Source organism: Zonotrichia albicollis, chromosome 4, assembly GCF_047830755.1.
Source record: "Zonotrichia albicollis isolate bZonAlb1 chromosome 4, bZonAlb1.hap1, whole genome shotgun sequence".
In the NCBI taxonomy this organism is placed as follows: domain Eukaryota; kingdom Metazoa; phylum Chordata; class Aves; order Passeriformes; family Passerellidae; genus Zonotrichia; species Zonotrichia albicollis.
The window spans coordinates 28,805,564-28,824,461 of NC_133822.1; the positions used below are offsets into that span (position 1 = coordinate 28,805,564).

Sequence of the window (18,898 nt, forward strand, 5' to 3'; positions counted from 1 at the left end):
TAGCTTTAAAATATTTTGTTTTATTAAATGTTTCAAATAACATAAACATCATATTAACAATTTTACGGCTGACGTTCACACAATTTGTGGTTTGACCATTTTATCTGATTTGAGAGCTCAAAAGGTTACACCTTAACATTAGAAACTCTTTAATTAAGATTTATAACAGGAAATTGTCTCGTAGCTAACAAGAGGATAGAAATAGCAGATAGAACTGTAAGAAACTCTGGATGGTGGAAGAGTAAATATTTTACTATAAACTGGGGTCAGCCAAGATCATGTAAGGACAAGAAACCTTTTCTAAGTGGCTTCATACTCCTCTGAAAAAACAATTCATAGCTAGCTTTTAAGCAATAGAGAAAAGTGGGATAGTACATCTTTAATTATTCCCCAAATACGCTTTATTTTCTGGATTTTAATTCTCTTCAAGTAAATCTGTACCACCTTCATACCAATATTTAGCATCATGTAATGGGGTGTTCACCACTTACCTTCTGGGGAATGTTATTTGCTCTCTGCTAGAATAAGGGGTCCAATTGTACTAAAGTTGTACTGAATGTTCATCCTTGCTTTCAGCGGTAGTCAATGCTGGAAGAACAACAGCATGCTTTCAACCATGAAGCTGTAGCTTATTTACAAACAAAAGGATGCCCCCTCCCTCTTTTCACAGTTGCTTATTCATGATAATGACTTGATTAACAGCTACAGGTTAGGTTCCTTTTACACTGGAAACGACGGTTAATCTCTTTGTGGTAAACTGAAGTGTAACAGGGCACTCCAAACAAGCACAGCCTCGCATTTCAGGATGAGCTCCACAGCTTTTACCATGTTGTCTGGTGCTGGAAGATGCAGCTGTACACACAGGCAGATGTACTCATGTTTCCTTAGAAAATGTAAAAGAACACATTTCTGCAGGAGCTGGGTAATGGGCAAACAACCTGTAATTTATCAGTGGGTCTATTAGCTCTCCCTCCCTATTGTGGAAAAATTGTTTCTTAACATAGAACAGAGGAGAGTGGAGGGGTAAGAAATTTAATTTTTTAGTAACAGACATGCTGACAATAAACAGCTTTGGTTATTGTTCAAAAGGCAGTTAAAACACAGATTATTTGTCAGGATTTGTTGTGGTTTGTTTGTTTGTTTTGTTATCACCATTTAATTTTAAAAAAAGATACTTGTTAATTGCAACCTTCTGCCTGTTGATGATGGTGAAATGATATTCAGTTTTTTCTTTCAGATATCTTCCCCAAGGCTTGGGTTTCTTCAGAGCACAAACAAATCCACTGAGGAGCACAAAGTAAACCTTTGAACATCAGCCACTGTTTGAGGTGAAAACAAGTTCTTAGGCCCAGCTCCCCATGATGACAGTTACAACAGGCACTCAAGGGCCACTGCCACACATCAGCCCCTGCACTGAGGCTTTCTGAAATACGTGCGTCAGACAATCAGCTGGAAACATCTCAGGCCGCAAAAAAATGGATTAAAGATTCAAGTTCCCCTTCATGTTACATGTGTGTTAAAACAAACCAACAGCTTGATCTGCTCCAGGAAAGGCTAGAGCTCTGGAGCCAGCTGCTGGCAATGCCGTGTGGGCTATGAAAGGTCTCCAGAAGAGCAGACACCATCTGCAACAGCTCTGTTTTGCCAACCCAAACAACTCCTGCTGTTTTTCTGGGGCTGAGTAGCTTTTCTGCAGCTGTTTCCTTCAGCAAAATGCTGAAGAGCCTTAAAATGTCACACCACCACTGTTCTGAATGCAGCACCTTTTTGTGTGTTCAGAAAACCAGGTCTGGATATTCTCAGGGGAGCAAAAAATAAACCTCAGACTTGTGGAGACAATACAGCCAGTGCACACAACTGTGAATGCCTACAGGCATATTGGGAGGAATTCCTGGCATGAGTAGGGAAGGGGAAGGAAAAGTGGGGCACTTTACTCTCAGGGGAGCTGACTGATGTAGCAGCTCTGCACCTTTGACTTTTCTGAGACCCAAGCTTTTTTCTATCATGTGCACAACCCAAGACTTATGAACCCCTTCAGTGTTGCTTCTCTTTGTCCATAAGGCAGGTCACTTAAAAAGACTTTCAGGATAAGTGTTGAAATTATCTCCTGATGTTTGAGTGGAAGTTTGTTTCAAAGTGATTGACAGTTACGGTTTGCTTTGTGTTTTAGCCTTTCCTATGAGGACTGCAAGCTGCCTGATGACCAGATGATGTAACTGAGGGAATGCGCTCTTCCTGGAGGAATCTCTGCAGCAACCTGTCTCAGCCCCACTAAGGTAGCAAAGTACAGCGCCACAGTCTTCCCCAAAACATTGCTGTGGCAGCACTGGACAGGGAACGTTGTTCCCCAGCCCCCCAACAAACAGCTCCAGGTTTCCCAGGTGGTGACACCTTGCACAGCATGCCCTGAAGCTGGAAAACACACACCCAACAACCAGTTTCACTACAGGAAGCACATTTCCAAGGCAAGAAATTCAGAAATTTGCATCTTTGTAAACTGGGAACTTGACCTATTTAAGCAGAGATCAAAAGCAGTGTGTGACAAATGCTAAAGTGTGGCAGGCAATGTCAGAGCCCTGCCATTCTGGACACCACATTTCTGCTCAGGTCCTGCTGCAGGCACCCTTTGGCAATTGCCTGGAATCAGACCTCTGGGGCATAGGGGGCAAGATTAATTCCTTGAACCTCTAGAAAGATTTCTGAACCAGCTTGAAGTGCTCAGATATAAACGCACTGTCATAATTTGCTCCTACCTTCAGTACCAAAACCAAGTATAATTTCTGAGGAATTCCAGATTTGTAAATTCTCTGCTCTTCTCAGCTCACAAAAGAGCAACTGTGTTACTTTGTTGTGTTTTTTTGTATAGCATTACTTTTTCAGACAGTTGGCATGACACAAGATTAGAGAAACTGGGTGCTGCAGTGAATGAAGACTGATCATCTTAAAAGTGCTTATTCAGTGTTATCTAAATAAATAATATTTCGGTGTAAGATTTGACTCTGAAATCTGACAATGCAGTAAATTTGTTGCTGTTGTTGCACCTGCTACTTTCAAGAAGGCTCCCTCTGCCCCCACAGGAATTCACAATTCACTGTAAGAACCAAGGATCTCCAACAGCCATGAGCATTGGGAAGGTCGTTGGCTTCCTTTCTAAACTGCAATTTAATTCTAAAACTCTGAAAAATCAAATTCTGAAAATTCTAAACTGCAGGACAAAGTGCATTACCTTCACAGTTGCATGACTGTTCTTACAGAGAAGTCAAAGAATCACAGAGCTGCTTAGGTCAGAAAAGACCTTTAAGATCATTAAATCCAACATTTAACTATTCTCAAGAAAAACAAATTTCAGACTTTTTAATGCCTCCTGACAGGAATGGCAGCAGAACAGGCCCAATGATGTTTCCTTCATGTGTGTCTTTACACTTTCTTTGCCACTGGAAATGATTAACTGCAAAGTGATTTAGTTGTAATGAAAGCCCAGTATCAGACTGGTTTTGAGCTACAGGGAGAGAGGTTTCCTGCAGGGAAAAAAAAGACCCATACTTCAAAAATAATGACAGGTTTCTGTATTCTTCTTCTGATTTTTATGAAGTCTCTTCATTCTCAGGGTTAATACAGCATTTTTCAAGACCTCCAAAATGTCCCAGGCAAATGTGATAAATGCAAGACCACAAATATTTTAATAGACTGAAACCTTAACCACAGGGAGAAAAGAAGACCTCTTTGTAAGAAAGCAGCTTGTGAATGAGCCGAGTTAACACAGGTGCATGAATTTTATGTGTGTCTTCAGGTATGGCTTGAAAGCATCAGTCCTCAGCAGCAATACAAGATCTGAAAACTGTTCTGTGTGTTCACTGGCCTCATGTGACTGATGTTTTCCCCTCCTAAGTTTTGAAAAAGTGAGAAGGTGTAATCTTGTTTTTTAAGTAAGGTACCATTTCACTGAATGAGAATGAACAAATAGCTGCTTTAGGAAGACCTCTTACAGGTTCATTTCCTCAGCTGGGTCTTCTCTGGTGGCATCCTTGTCTTCCAAGGTCGTGCTTTAAATTTGCCTCTTTTGAGGAAGAAGATGGGATTAAGATAGCCTAAGGAGTAGTACATGGGAGGACAATAACTTTGATTAATCCTTACTCTTGTATATCTGACTTTAGATGGGAGGGTCCCAGCTTGACCTGTTCCTAAAGCTTCAGTTTGGCTTTAAAAATTGGCCTGGTCCTATGGAAGAAAGACCATATATTAAAGCATTAGTTAAAATTAAAAAGGTAAGCGTGAAACAGTGTACAATAAGTGCCAGCTGCTGTTGGATGGAGTGGATTTTTCTGCTACTTTCAGACCTCAATGCCCACAGTTGCTGATTAGAAGAGATGGAGGTCCTTCTGGAAGAGGCTGGCTGCTGATGGATGGCTTCAGTGCCTGAGGGTGCTGGATGCCCTGAAGTAGGACAGGAACTTGTAGCAGAGGCTCACCACAAAGTACCAGATGTTTCGAGCCATCTGCGACCTTGCGATGAAGATGCGCCAGATGATCACGAGGAGGGTGGTGTTGAATGCATATCGGATGTTCCTCAGCCTGGGAAAGAGGCATCTTATCAAGAAACACACAAACAACAAGAAGCTCACCAGCCCCCTGCATTTCCTACAGGTAATTCAGGAATAAATCCTATTTACAAGTGGCCCTTGGGCTTTTTGCTATTCCTGTTTTAGTGGAGATGCTGTGCTGGAGTCCTTGGTCTTGCCAAGGACTGTGCTAAAGCTGGAGCACAGTGAATAGTTCATGGTGTAGGTGGAATAGCTGTACTGGAATTCACTCTTGTTCTTCTCTCATTTCAAACCAGAGCAAAGTCATATGGAGAGGTTTTTCTTTAGGACAGTCTGTGTCCAATACTTTCTACTTCAGTTTCATATATTTGTTATCTCTCACTTTGCAGTAATTGGGGCAGCCTAGAGAAACTCGCAGGAGTTGTCAAGCAGGGTTCTCTTATTTGGGTGAAACCCCATCTTTAGAGTTGTGAAATTATACAATGATCATAAATGGTCCTCACTGTTGCAATACTGCAGCACTGGGATATTTTATTTTTTGATAAAATAAATTGATAAATTTATAAATTGATAAATTTTATCAATTTCAGTGGTATTACTGAATTTTTCAGATTGTAATGATCCTGTCCTCTTTCTGTCAAGCAAGAGTTTCTGCAGTTCTCTAATTCTCATTTTCCCAGTGCTTGACCAAGGGAAAAAAGACACCTAAAGACCTCAAAACTTGGTTCATTTTTCTAAGAGCCCTTTTAAGGTAAACTTTATTACTGCATCACAGTCCACAGTCTAAGGCAGTCAGCAGTCCATTCCTGAGGTCCCTATAAATTTCCTAAAAATTATCCATGATTAATGAACTTGTTTGGGATTCCCTGCTATGGCCAACTATCCCCTTATTCTATGTTTGTAAATACTGACAAACCGCTGTGATAAGAAATAAGTTATCTCAATTTTAATCAATAACGATAATGATAATGATAATGATAATGATAATATTTTTGTTTTCTTTTTTTGCAATGTAGTTAGACTTATTTTCCCCAAAGTTAGCCCGGAGCTCTTATCTTTGTCCCTGGATGTGACTTACTTGCGTAGATGTTGCTTTGCTGCTGGAATTCCAGCCATGTCCTCATTCAGCAAGTACTTCTTAGCACCTATGCAGTAGCTCTCAATGTACTCTGACCAGTGCAGCTGGCGAACATCAAAGTTGTATAACTGGGATTTAAAGACAAACAATGAAAGCTGAACACCAGAGTTCAAAGCAAGTTTACTTGAAGCATCAATTCTTCATTTATCTCTGTTCCTGACAAGGCCCTCTCTCTGAAATACTCAAAGCCACTGAGCTCCAAGCACTGACAGACTGTGTTTCACAGCTGCTGATTAATGTCCCACCCAGCTGGGAATCTGGGCAAAGCAAGCAGAAATGGAGTGCTAGTTGGCAAAAAATAAAGTCAGGTAGCAACTTGTATACACACACACACACAGAGAATCATGGAAGAAAAATGGCATTCCACACAGGCAAACAGATTCAAATGAAAACCTCCATGCAGTTTTAACATGTCACTAAAATTATGTGTAAATAAATTAACTGGACATTGAGTCAACAGGTGCCTCTGCACTGGTGTCACTCTAAGCTGTGCTGCATTCTCTTTTGGCAGCTAGATCAACAGAAGTCAAAGAAATAGATCACTCTGGTGTTTGGCATAAACAAAATCTTGTTGCAGCCAACTACTCCAGTTAATTTTGGGTGCTCATAATGGACAAATTGTTAGCAAATTCTCAGGCAGCTGTCTCTTAGAGCAAAGAAAGGCTTTGTAGAGAGGAAGAAGTTTTCATAGAATAGGCTGGGTTGTCAGTGACCTGAAAACGTTCTCCTGTAATAAATGGAAAGCCCCTGAAATAAATAATTTCAGATTAAAAACAATTCCAGTCATCCAGATATTATTTAAATGCTCCACAATACACCAAAAATAATTGCTGCAGATGAAAGAATATGAGATTAGCAACCCATATTCAAAACATATTTACCTTTCTGTCTTCTGTGTTAAGGTGACTCATTAACATATTCATATTATCTGAAGACCAGTTCCAGGACTGGGTGGAGAAATATTGCAGGAGTGTCATAGACTTGTGTAGCCGATTGATAATCTTCATCATTCTGAAACAAAGGAGGAGCATCAGAGATGAGCAGGAAGTCTGACCTTATGTAGAAGCTGCTGGTTTGTGTTTCCACCAATCCAGGTGAATAAACATTCCAATTCCTCCTGAGTACTACCCTGCTACTCGCTAGGCTGAGAACTTGCCCAGCAAATCCCAACTGCTCCAGCTGAGCTCGAGCCTAGAGCTAGCCAGCTTTTATTGTTGGCTCCAACAGGGGAGCCAACATCACTGCCACTGATGTCCACCTCACTGGTCTGACCTAAGCAAGGGTTGGAAGCTGTGTCTACCTCATGTTCCACCGCTATGGAGGGAAGAGCCCATCTGAGCTGGTATGAAGCCTGCACCACAAGGTTGGTGTACAGTGTTGCTGTTCTCAAGGTGGGTACTTTTCTTTCTGGCACAGGAATTTTCTTCTACTCCCAAGCCTGAGTTGTGTACTGAAGCAAGGCTCTGATTTTTGGCATTAGCCCCAGTATTTGGTGACCACATCTGCAGTATGGACACTGAGATCAGAAGTCATTTGCTCAACTTCAGTTTTCAGACAGAACCAAAGAATCACAGAGTAGTTTGGGTTGGAAGGGACCTTGAAGATCATCTCAGTTCCAACCCTTGCCATGGGAAGGGGCACCTTCCACTACCCTAGGTTGCTCCAAGCCCCATCCAACCTGGCCTGGAACACTTCCAGTGATGGGGTAGCCACAGCTTCTCTGGGTAACCTGTGCCAGGGCCTCACCAGCCTCACAGGGAAGAATTTCCTCCTATGTAACCTAAATGTACTTTTTTTTCAGTTTGAAACCATTCCTCCCTATCCTATGATTACGCTGCATGGTAAGAGTCCTTCCTCTTCTTTCCCACCGGTCTGCTTAAAGTACTGAAAAACTGTTACCAGGTCTCCCATGTGCCTTTTCTTCTCCAGCCTCAACAGTCCTGGCTCTCCCAACCTGTCCTCACTGGAGAGGTGCTCCAGCCCTCTGACCATCTTTATGGCTGTCCTCTGGACCCCCTCTAACAGCTCCACGTCTCTGCCATCTTGCTTCAGAGGCATAACTGCTTAAGGACTTAGGAAATGTAGGTTTAAGTCCTCTGTTGTGTCTTGGCCTTATCTTACTAATATTTTATACAAAAGTGGATGACAGTAATGCTGTCCTACCCTGCAGGATTATTTTAGTTGTCCCAGCGTTCATGAGTAAAAAAGTAAAAAAGTAAAAAACAACTGCCACTGGCAGCTGTTTTTAAAGTATGATGTACAGGGCTTGGTCAATTCTGAAAGGACACCATGTCCTCTCAGACCGGGTAAGGGCAAGAGAAAGCATTAAAAGGCTGATTTTTGTGGAAAAAAGAGCTGTTTTCATGCAAAATATTGAGCTGCCCAGGGGGTAATACGGCTGCTGTGACAAATAAAAGGTGGCAGTCTGTGGGAGAATGGTGCTAGGCTGGCCTCTCCCTACGCGCATATGAATGCCACCGTGATAAGCACTCAGTACAGCACAGCAAGACACAATGAATCAGTTTAAAGCAGAACTGTGCAGCTCTCCCAAAGCAACTGGAAAAAGCACTATAAAATCTTAGACAGGCACTCCTTTGCGAAGTGGCTTTCATTTTAGAAGCAAAACAGACCATCACATTAAAGAAACCTTCATTCTGAATAATTATGTGCACCTTGACTGAATACAGTTAAACTGAGCTGCTTTAAAACTATTTCAGAATAATCCTCTTGTGTAGGGCAAACACTATGGGGCCAAGCTTTGTGAATATTTTAATACATTTTAGGAACTTGGGAGGAAGAAAAGCTTTAGATTGTAAAGATCTAAAGCTCCCCTCAAGCTGACTCCCTGAAATCTTTAAAGTGCTTAGGACTAAGGGAGAGTGACAGAAAAAAAAAAAGGGTAAGAGAACCAACTCTTTAATATGAGGGAAAAAAGCTTCCCTGTGAGGGTGTGAGGCCCTGGCAAAGGTTGCCCTGAGAAGCTGTGGCCGCCCTATCCCTGGAAGTGCCCAAGACCAGGCTGGATGGGGCTCTGGGCAATCTGGGATAGTGGAAGGTGTCCCTGCACATGGCAGGGGTGGAACTGGATGATCTTAAAGCTTCCTTCCAACCCAAACCAGTCTGTGATTCTATGATCTGAAGAGGTGTGTGCAAAAACTGCATTTCATGTCAACTGAGCTCAGTTGATGTGACCACATTCAAAACATTGACTAATAATTTGTATGAAGGAGAGGTCTTCTGCAAAACATCAACTGAGTAGAAATATGAAAAAGGTTTCTTACAGGAAATCTCATTCTCCACTATGAAGGAACTGAGAGGAATAAATTGAGTATTAGCTCTCACTGTGGCCACAGTTCAGACATGCTTTGTGTCTTCTAATAAACTGTTTACAGCAATTATTTCTTTATTTGCTCCCATACAGATCCTTGCACGAGGAGATCCTCAGGTGAGACAGGATTGCCCCAAGGGAGTAAGTACTAAGTCGTAGATGGATGTGCAGCACTCACAGGAAACCACTTAGGGCAGTTTTGCTTGCTATCTGGAAATTTATGTGAAATGAGCTTACACCTAAAAAGGCTTCTTTTTTTTATTTCATGTGTTTTACTGCCCTTGGACCGTAAAGGTCTGATATTCAGGTATCTAGGAAGAGAAGAAACTGAGCTGGTACTCTGCTTTCTACCACATTGCAGCAATACCTGGATGAGCTGAAGTAGTGTATAAAAAGAAAAGGAGAACTATATTAAAAAAAGAAGACTTAGAAAACTCCCAACTTCATTGGGGAGCCATCTTTGCTGAGGCTGCAAATCTTAAAGTCCAGGAGATGATGCTGAGTTTTGTTTGACATTTAACTACAGCATTTTTTGCAGGCAGTGTCCACTGGTTAATTATGCCAATCAGTTTCATGAAAAGAAATGTCAATTGCAATGGCAGTGCCAAGATCTTACTGCTGCCCCTTTCAACAAAGATTGGAGATTCCAGCCTAATTTTCAATTTAACTCTATTTCTAGGGTAATTCTTTTCTCTGGGATAACTGGAAGTCTTTTTATGGACCAATCTGCCTCCAAAGCAGAATGTCAGGGATAAATCAGAACAGCTGACATCAACATAGTGCTGTCATCCTGTTCTCACACTGCCCAACAAATCCTCCTCTGTGGTGCCAGGGTAGTAAAGGAGGACAACGTCTGGAGTAACGTTACTTACAAGAGGATTCCTTCCACATGGGACATAGATATTGCTGTTCCTCCAAACTCTACCACTGCCAGGGCTGAAATACCACCCATAATGATGAACTTCCCTCCTAAATACAATTAGAATTTAATCATACTCAGAAACAATTGCTTCCTAGATTTCAGACCAGTGCTGGAAACAGCTACTTAGGGATCTGATTTATGGGAAAAAAAAAAAAGTTTTAGCTGGTATGTTCTAAACCTTGTCAAGTCCATATGCCAGATAGGGGTGATCCCATTGGAAAGCTGAAGTGGTAGATATCTGGATATAGAGAAGACAAGACTACCAGCCCTTGTCTGCCTCGGGAACTTCTGAAGTCTGTAAAGCCAAGTTCAAAAGATGTGCTGTTCTCCAGGTGGTGGGAAGGGTGCGAACTCTAGGCCGTGTTTAACTACAGCCATGCATTTCCTCATTTTCCTCAAGAGAAGGGGACAGGAAGAAGCTCAAGGACTCCAGTTCTCATCACAGGTTCAAGCTCTGCTCTCCACTGGAGTGGCAGGTATGCAGGAGGCTGATGGCACCATTCCTTACCTGGGCTTTCTCCCTGTGAGTCTCATGTACAGGTCGTACAGGATGGCGGGTGCCTTGTGGCTGACAGTGATCCAGTACTGGTTAATCAAGTAGCTGGAGGTCATGTGAGCATTGGGTGTTCGGAAGGCCTGCTCCAGGGGGTTCCTTTTGAATGTGGACATGACATACTGCCCTGCAAGGGAACAGGCATTTTTCACTAGCAATCACTCACTTCCAGATGGGCTGGAAGCACAGTGTAGCACAACCCAAGGTGCTGTGCTTCACACCTCCAGCCCACAGCTCTCTGAATTGTGTCACCAGAGCTTGGACCAGGTTGTCCCTTCTGCCATGAAAATTGACAATTTCATCTATTGCCTATTTGAAACCCAATCCTGCTCCACACTTAACACTGGTAGACAAAAACCTCCTTGTCAAAGCACCTAAGCATAAAGGAGGAAAAACAGGAAGCTTTAAGAGCTTCAAGAAGCTGCATTTCTGCTTTCACCTGCAGCAGATGTAAAAGAAATTGGTAAGTGCTAAAATTTCATTAGATCACGGAAAGCAAACTTTGATCTGCTACCCAAAAATAAAAATGACATTTCTAGTTTTCAGTCAGATTTTTCAGTGGGCTGATGTTTGAGTTAGTCTGTCACTTATACAGGGTGATAGCTTTAAAAATACTTTGTTATGTCTTTCAAACCACATCTGACCCACACCATCAAATGTCTGCCTGTTTTCAAAACACCTCTGGATGCTCTAAGGCAGCAAACTGTCTTGCATTCTTAACCCAAAAACAAATGATAAGGTGGGAATCTTCCCTTCCCTCTGCATGTTAAGGAACAAAATATGCTGGGGTGATTCTGAGCTCTGGCAATGGCACAGTGCCACAAACTGGTATCTAGATGTGCATATCTGGGACATTTGCATATTGCAGAGGCTTAACAGAACTGCAGTAACTGAGTGTAAGACTATCACCCTAGGGACTGATAAACAGATGGTGCTCCTACTCCTGAGCACCTGCAAGCTCCAGAAAGAAGAATATGTAGGCTTTCTTCACTTTCTAAAAAATTTATTTGAGAGTTAACGACATCAATCTGTGCTCATGTTATCGTTTAGTCTCTAAGCTCATGTTACAAATAGAAAATCAGATGAGAATTTGCAAGCCTCAAGAAACATCCAGATCATCCTCAGATAAGCAGATTCCGATCGTAACATTCAGACAGGACTCTCCAGTGTCTGTGCTCAGCTCATTACTGCACTTCAAGCAGTGACTTTTGCTGTACTTCTACTAAGAACACCAAACTAGAAATTTGACACCTCTAGGAGCTACTGCAAAGACTTAGTGGGTGGGTGGTCCTTCCCCTCCAACCTCAACAAAAAAATGCAGCAGCGAATCCTACAACTCAAAGGCAGGTTCTGCAGGGGGAGAATTGGACACAGATCTTACCCAGGTAGACTAACAAGAATAAACTGAATTTAATTTTTGCCATACTGAACATCATCTCCAGCCTGTTTTACGATTTAGTTTTGAGGAGAAACTGCAAAATGTACTTCACAAAGTCAAACTAACCAGATTCACATTGCAGCAAAGCAGAATATGCTTCATCAGATAAAAATTTAGTTGTTTGACCACATTTTTGTATAAGTAGGCAAAGTACTGAGAAAGTAAGGAAAAAGAAAAACTTCAAGGCATAGCATTATTTGGAAAATAAATAAATCAGTTAAGGCTCCTTTTAACACTAGGAGTTTTTATCTGTGTCTGAGGAACTTTAGAATGAACTGCCTTTCAATGGGTGTTTCCTCCCTCCCTCGCCCCCTCACTCCCTTGCAGCTCATCACTCAAAGTGTACTCAAAGCATCACCATCTCCACCACTTCTGTTCCAAACCCTTGGTATCCTAAGCCTAATCCAGCCTCAATTTCTCTGTTTGATCTTTCTCCCCTTGGAAAATCCCTACTCCCTTGTGTACACCTGTCACTCCTACAGCAGGTCCTGGTGTCACCAGGCCTAACCAGGTAGCCAAGACCCATACCTCTGCAAAACCCATGTTTGCTTTGCACTAAAATGCTCAGTCCCAGGCCAGGTGACTCCCACTCCCTTCCCTGGTTTCTCAGCAGCTGCCAGACACTCAGAACCCTCCATCCTGATGACCAGTCACACAGCCTGACTCCTTGCATGGAATTATGTGTATTTCCCAAAAAGAAATTGGTAGGAGTCTGAATAAGGATTCAGACTGGATGCCTGCAGTCATAACATTGTGATGGAGTAAATCTTTCCCAAACTCATTCCTTCAGCCATGCAACATCTTTAAAGGCAAAATTTTGCACTTTAATACTCCATCCTAATTCTCTGCAGCATGCTGCTCTCTCACAGGAAAACTGTGTCTACAACATGGGGTAGAAAGAGCTTCATAGTGTTAGCCAAGGAGAAAATTTTGCCTTCAGTTGCACCACACAGCTCAGCTGCTCATGGAAGGTGCCACTGCTGCACCCAGATGACTTCATGACTAATTCCACAGTTACAAGCAGAGGAATAGAATAAAATCAATGACAATGCACTAAATACTTTGCTGTTTTCATCAGCAAATTTACACTGAAAAAGGGTTAACAAAGGCAAACCTCAGAAAGTGGTGCTATGGTGGCTTTTGCTGAAGTAGCAGCCTGTGAAGAGTTTTGCATTCACTCCTGTGAAAAAGCCACAAAAGATCTTGACTAAGCACAACATTTCATCTCTCATTGAAAGAGGGGAAAAAGAAAAGGCAACCAGGAGCTGGATATGATGCCCTCAGGACTCAGCCAATTACTGAAACCTCTTCCCTGCTAGGCCACGTGATCAAATAATGGTTAAGACATTTATTCTGTAAATGCAATTATGGTCTCATTCTCTGCTGACTTACTTTGCCATGTAAATAAAGCAAGGGGAAAAGCAAAACAAAGGATGAGAGATGGAATAGCCAGCCTCCTGTATTTAAAGCACAAAGATATAAAAGCAGGGGTAACAGAAAGTAAACCAGGCCCAGTACATCTGTCCATGAATGTACTACCTGTACACAGTATTTCACAGTACACAGCTGAAACAAATTCTGCTGCTTGGCTTCAGCATGAGTTTTTCTCTTCAAGGGTGTCAGGATGTGTCTCCCTTTCTTTCACCCCTGCCTTGGAAGTACATCCACTTGAAGAAAAGTCAGTCATGAAAATAATTTGATTTTTTTTCCCACAAAACTCATGATCAAAATACAAACTGTTCTTGAAGTCCACCAGTCATCTCAATGTTTTCCTCCTGAAGTGCACACCTCTTAATTCTGTTCAGAATTTTCTTATGGACAAGAAAGACCACTTCCATAATATCATAGAATCCTAGAATAGTTTGGTCTGGAAGTACCCTTTACATCACAGGACCCGCACCCAAAATACAGTTTGAATGGCAGACTCTGAATGCCACCTAAACTGTGGAAACCAATTCTTCAAAGTGTAAGGAACACTATTGATGCTCTCCATTTAAATAAGACCTTACCCATTTCTCCCCAGAAGAAAGGGTTGATTCCCCCTGTTGTACAGTTGTACACCAACAGGTTTTTTGGTCTGGAAAACAGAAAGAAGTACTATTTTGAGATGTGAAGAAACTGTATTTTTTAGAGATGGGATTACAAAAACAATCCATTTCAAGTAAATTCCCAGTTTAATACCAAACGAAGCTTGCATTTTCTGGTGTGGAACTAAATATGAATCACACTTGTTTTATTTCTTCCTTCAACATAAATCAAGAATTAATCAAACAGTTTTCTTGATCTAAGCATGCTTTGCCAAGGGTGTCAAGTGATGAAACAATTTTTCTTACTGTATACTTGAACACTGCAGAGTTTTAATTTGGTGGATATCTTAATAATGCTTTGAGGGGAAAGCTGGTGAGCTGCTCTTCAAGGTCCTTTTAGGATCCTTATTTAGCTTACTGGATGTAGCTCTACTCTCAGCTCAGAGGGCTTACTCTGTCTTTCAAAGGAAAACACTTCTGCCTTTTATTTGCCTGGGTTTGATTTCTCAGAGTTGCATAAACCTCCAGAATAATTAATGTCATTTATTCTCTGTAGTCCTACCTAATGATTAAAGGCCAGGACAAAGGTTTACAGGAAAAGACCTTAAATCCTTAATATCACTTCTACATACTCTTCTCAACAATGCAAAGAAGGGAGATTTTTTTTAGATCATATAATGTAGACGCCTATAACATATTTCCATTGTGCAGTGCTGCCCAAGGAAAACATACAGGGCTTTTTTTACCGAGAAAACTCCAGAAGACACTTGAGAAGCAGCTCAATGAAAAGGAGACCCAAAAACCACTGCTGCAAAACTCTTGGCCTTCAGAATAGTGACTTCTGAGATGCAAGAAACAGGCCTTACCTGTAGCTGTAGAGATTTCCTAACTCTAAACCCTACCTTTATTGTGTCTCCTATGCTCTCAGTCCTTTCCCATCCACAGGGAGGAAACACCAACCAGAAAATCAATCAACCAGCCTCTTGCACTGATTTTTAATCAGTTCCAAGTTCCCTGTAAAGTGCTGGTGCAAGGAGCAAATGTTCCAGGTGCGAGGCCAAAGAGGAATGCTATGAAGAGGAATGCCCTCCCACCTGTGCACGGCCGTGTACCACCCGGCTGCCAGAGTCAGGTTGATGGCGACGTCAACGGGAATCATGTCTGCCACCGCTTCGTTGTTGGCGATGACGGTCCGCAGGATCCCTTTGCCTGCCTGTGGGACAGGGAGACAGGGAAACATTCACCCACTTCAGGCTGGGTTGAGATTTAACTGACAGGACTCCAGCAGCATGTACTGGGCACAGGCCAGCACTGTAGCAAGGTTTTTCTGTTGCAGATTATTTGGTTTCTGTGACCACATGATGGATCTCCCATGGATCCTGCTGTCCTGCATTTCCAGAGGACGCCTGGAAACATGATGATGACTGTGCTGTGTACAAGAAAAGCTGGGACTCTTAATTTAACTTAATATGAAAGAAAATACCCAAGGAGAGAAATGTATCTGAATTTGCTGCTGTTAAATTGTAAAGTGCATGCCTGAAAGTTACATTTTCTTAAATGACACAGGAAGACAGAGGTCTGAATATACCTCAGAGACTACAGTCACTTTGGAAATGACACCTGTAGGATTTTTGAAAAGGATTTTGACTACCTTTCCTTTGGATGTATTCACACTCTCCTCTTTTCCAAAGCTGTCTGTTAAGCACAAAGATACAAAGGATGGCCCCTGCATTGAAGAGCACATCACTCACCAAAACACAGTGCAAATACAAAACACTGACAACCAAAGACAGGAAAGAGGCAAGAACAGAAAATTTTCACCTTCCTTCAGTAGGAAGTGCATTTTTCAGGGGATCAGGCTCCCCAAAATATGTACATTTAACCTGAATGCTTATCAGGGGGCTTCCATGATGACCAATGAGGCTTTGGAAGTTCCAGAGGAGAGATATGGCAACAGCATGGCAGACTGGATCAGAGAGGACAAGGCAAAATACAGAAAGGTGGGGTGAAATGGGGTGAAGGAACTTTACTTCGTGTGTCACAGATGAGGGCTCAACAGAGCACATAAGAGAAGAAACCAAACATGGCAGAGTCATGGTTGCAATCAAGTTCTTTCTTGTGTGGGAAAAAATGCAGTGAAGCTGAGGAACAAGGGAAAAAGCTGAGAGGATAAAAGTGATGGTGAAGTAAGGAAGGATAAAAGCTCTTGTAATTTAGATCTGTGCAAAAACAGAGAGAAGGACTGAATGAAGGAGCAAATGAACATTTGCTACAGATCCATCAATATTTAAAAGGTAGGGCAAAGGAAATGTTACAGCTTTTCTTAAATTATTTTCACACAATCTGAAACTTGAATTTCATTATAAAATAGATTAAATTTTTCGACAACAACTAAACAGGAAGTGTCCAGTTGTGGAAAACCCCTTGCCTTAAGTCTGAGGAGAAAAAAAAAGTTATTAAATAAGCGTTTAAGATTGCTATTAACTTGTAAAGCACATACCACTGTCTAGTGGTCATTGGTGAATTTTAAAGGACACTGTACCCCCTCTTTGGAAGGTGTTTATCTTTTAGTGTCTTTTGGAGGCTGTTCTCCTCCACCTTTCCCTGTCTGCAATCAGATGTGTTTGTTGCATTTCACAGCTTGCAAGTAAGGGAATAACACTTTTGACTGATTTAATTTTCAGGAACTAGGACTTCTGAGCAGTCCCATCTCATCCTTGGTGCATCAGTCAGAGGGATCACAGACTCTGACACAAACAGTGCAAGATTCCCTACATGGCTCACTCCATCCTCCTCAAACCTGTGTCATGCATTGAATTCTGCTGCCCTAAGCTGAAATATGGTTAGGCTCAGACACTAAAGCTTCAATTTGCAACATCACTATGATTTTCTTTGTGTTCTTACTACTGGGTTTTTTCAAGGGGAAAAAAAAGGCAGAAGGAAACAAAGGAGGCAACCAAGCACAGCTCTGAATTTTCCACTTCTATGAACATGCTCACTAGAGACTACTGTGTGATTAACTATCACATTTTCACACTAAAAACCTTTCTAAGGTCTTCCAAATGAGGATGTTTGATGGATCTGCTGCAAAATGTGGTCAGAGCAGCATGTGATGGTCATACACACATGAATGGTTTCGAGATTTCCTATGTTTTGCATGTAACAAAGACTTGAGGTTTAAGTTTTTTGGGTTACTTTTTACATCAAAAATGGTTCAGTGGTACTTCCCTCAGGTATGGCATGGTTTCTATTTATAGATACTGACATTTTTCTCTTCACTGAAATAAAAGCTACTGCAAAGTGAAGCCTCCAAAATAATTTCCTGGCCAGAGTCTGATATTTCTGGACATCCTCTCAGCTGACGTGCTTCGGACAGTCACTGTCCAGATCACAAATTAAACCAGTTGTGCCCTACAGCTTCACTACTTTGCAGGGAGGAAGGTCTCTGCATGTAATAGGGAACAGCAAGACAAAAGGAGTTAATTACACTCCAGCGGAAATGTAATTAATTTAATTTTGTTCCTCAATCAACAAACACAGCTCCCCACAGCAGCTGGAGCAACTGTAGGGGAAAGAAACATAATTAAATTGTCAATAACAACTTGGACTCCCATATTTAATGAATATTTAAAAGAAATGTGTCTATTTAGGGAATTAAATGATCAGACTCAAACACTGCAACTGAGGAAAAAAGTCTCTGCAAGGTTTGGAGTCCAGATTCTGCCCAAATGACATCAAAGATCGTCTGAACCAAATCTGAATCTAAGGAATGTTCTCCCTGTAGGATGAGCTTGGTTAGAAGTTGAAAGTGAGTATTTTGGTATGGAGGGACACTTCAAATGCACAAAACCAAACCACCAAAACCACTTCCCTTTTGATTTTTTCAGCACTTAATTCAAGCAAATAAAACTACTCATCTAATAATCACAGTTTAAAATACATTTGGCCAGGAGAGCTGGTTGTACTGACACAATTTTCAGGTAATCAAACTGATGCATCACTCAGATGTTTAAGGGTTCATTTTCAAACAACTCTCCACATTCAAGAACATTAACTCATGTACTTATTGGATGTATTCACACTCTCCTCTTTTCCAAAGCTGGAAAATTATTAATTCTCCCCCTTCAGAAGAAAAAAGTCTTTTGGGTCCCTAATAATAAACATTTTTACTTTCTGGAAAACATTCCAAACAAGTTTGTCTCTACACCCTGCATCCTTGTAATTGTTTTTTGTCTTTTTGTTGGCCAGCTCTCAATGTAGTTACAGACTATATTTCATCCCCCAAGAGCTCAGTGTAGATGACAAAAATGTCATGGTCTCTTCCACTATACTGAAAAATCTCACTGCTTCAAATCTGGACCAAAAAATATCACCTCTTTTTCAAATCTTAGTGCATCTCTAATCTTTTTATATAAAAAAAGAAGCCATTTCCCATAGTGACCCTAGAATCTCATAATCTTTACTCTCCATGGAGCTAACTTGGATCTAAAGATACAGGCTATATCTGCATACAAAACCTGGCCCAAGGTTTCTTGCAAACCAGTTCTGGATAAATGGTGTGACAGACATCATTGGAAGTTATGATTAAAAAACCAAAAAAACAAATACTCTACTTCAGATATAAATGAACTTTTTTTAACAAGATCATATTTGGATTTTATTCTGATCTCCGATGATCGCAGACCACTAATCCTTTCATACACTGCACCAGGCTGATTAGAACATAGTTTCGACAAAGCAATGAAGTTGGACATACATGAACATAAATATCAGCCCAGAGCTATACAGCATTATGGATTGACAGAGAGGCCTAAGGCAGTGATTTTAGTTCAGAAAAAAAATTATAAGGCAAGAAAAAAGGTATGCAACTTTACTCCTTTCATGTACTAATTGTAATGATAATTTTCATCTTACAGGAATATTTTATCAAGTTAGGAAAAAATATAGTGAA

The 18,898-nt window shown here is 41.3% G+C and overlaps 1 protein-coding gene across 5 annotated transcripts in view; it reads right to left on the reverse strand.

The window, feature by feature from the left end:
* The window catches only part of LOC102075142 (fatty acyl-CoA reductase 1), a 131,319-nt gene continuing 112,421 nt past the window's right edge, over positions 1-18,898 (reverse strand). For all 5 annotated transcript variants that reach the window (XM_074539266.1, XM_074539267.1, XM_014270903.2 and 2 more), the window contains exons 7-12: positions 15,042-15,160; positions 13,930-13,997; positions 10,438-10,609; positions 6,561-6,690; positions 5,620-5,747; positions 1-4,572 (exon numbers count right to left, since the gene is read on the reverse strand). In XM_074539266.1, coding sequence (XP_074395367.1) covers positions 4,410-4,572; positions 5,620-5,747; positions 6,561-6,690; positions 10,438-10,609; positions 13,930-13,997; positions 15,042-15,160 — 780 coding nt within the window. In that variant the 3' untranslated portion in view covers positions 1-4,409. The remainder of the gene's footprint in view (positions 4,573-5,619; positions 5,748-6,560; positions 6,691-10,437; positions 10,610-13,929; positions 13,998-15,041; positions 15,161-18,898) is intronic.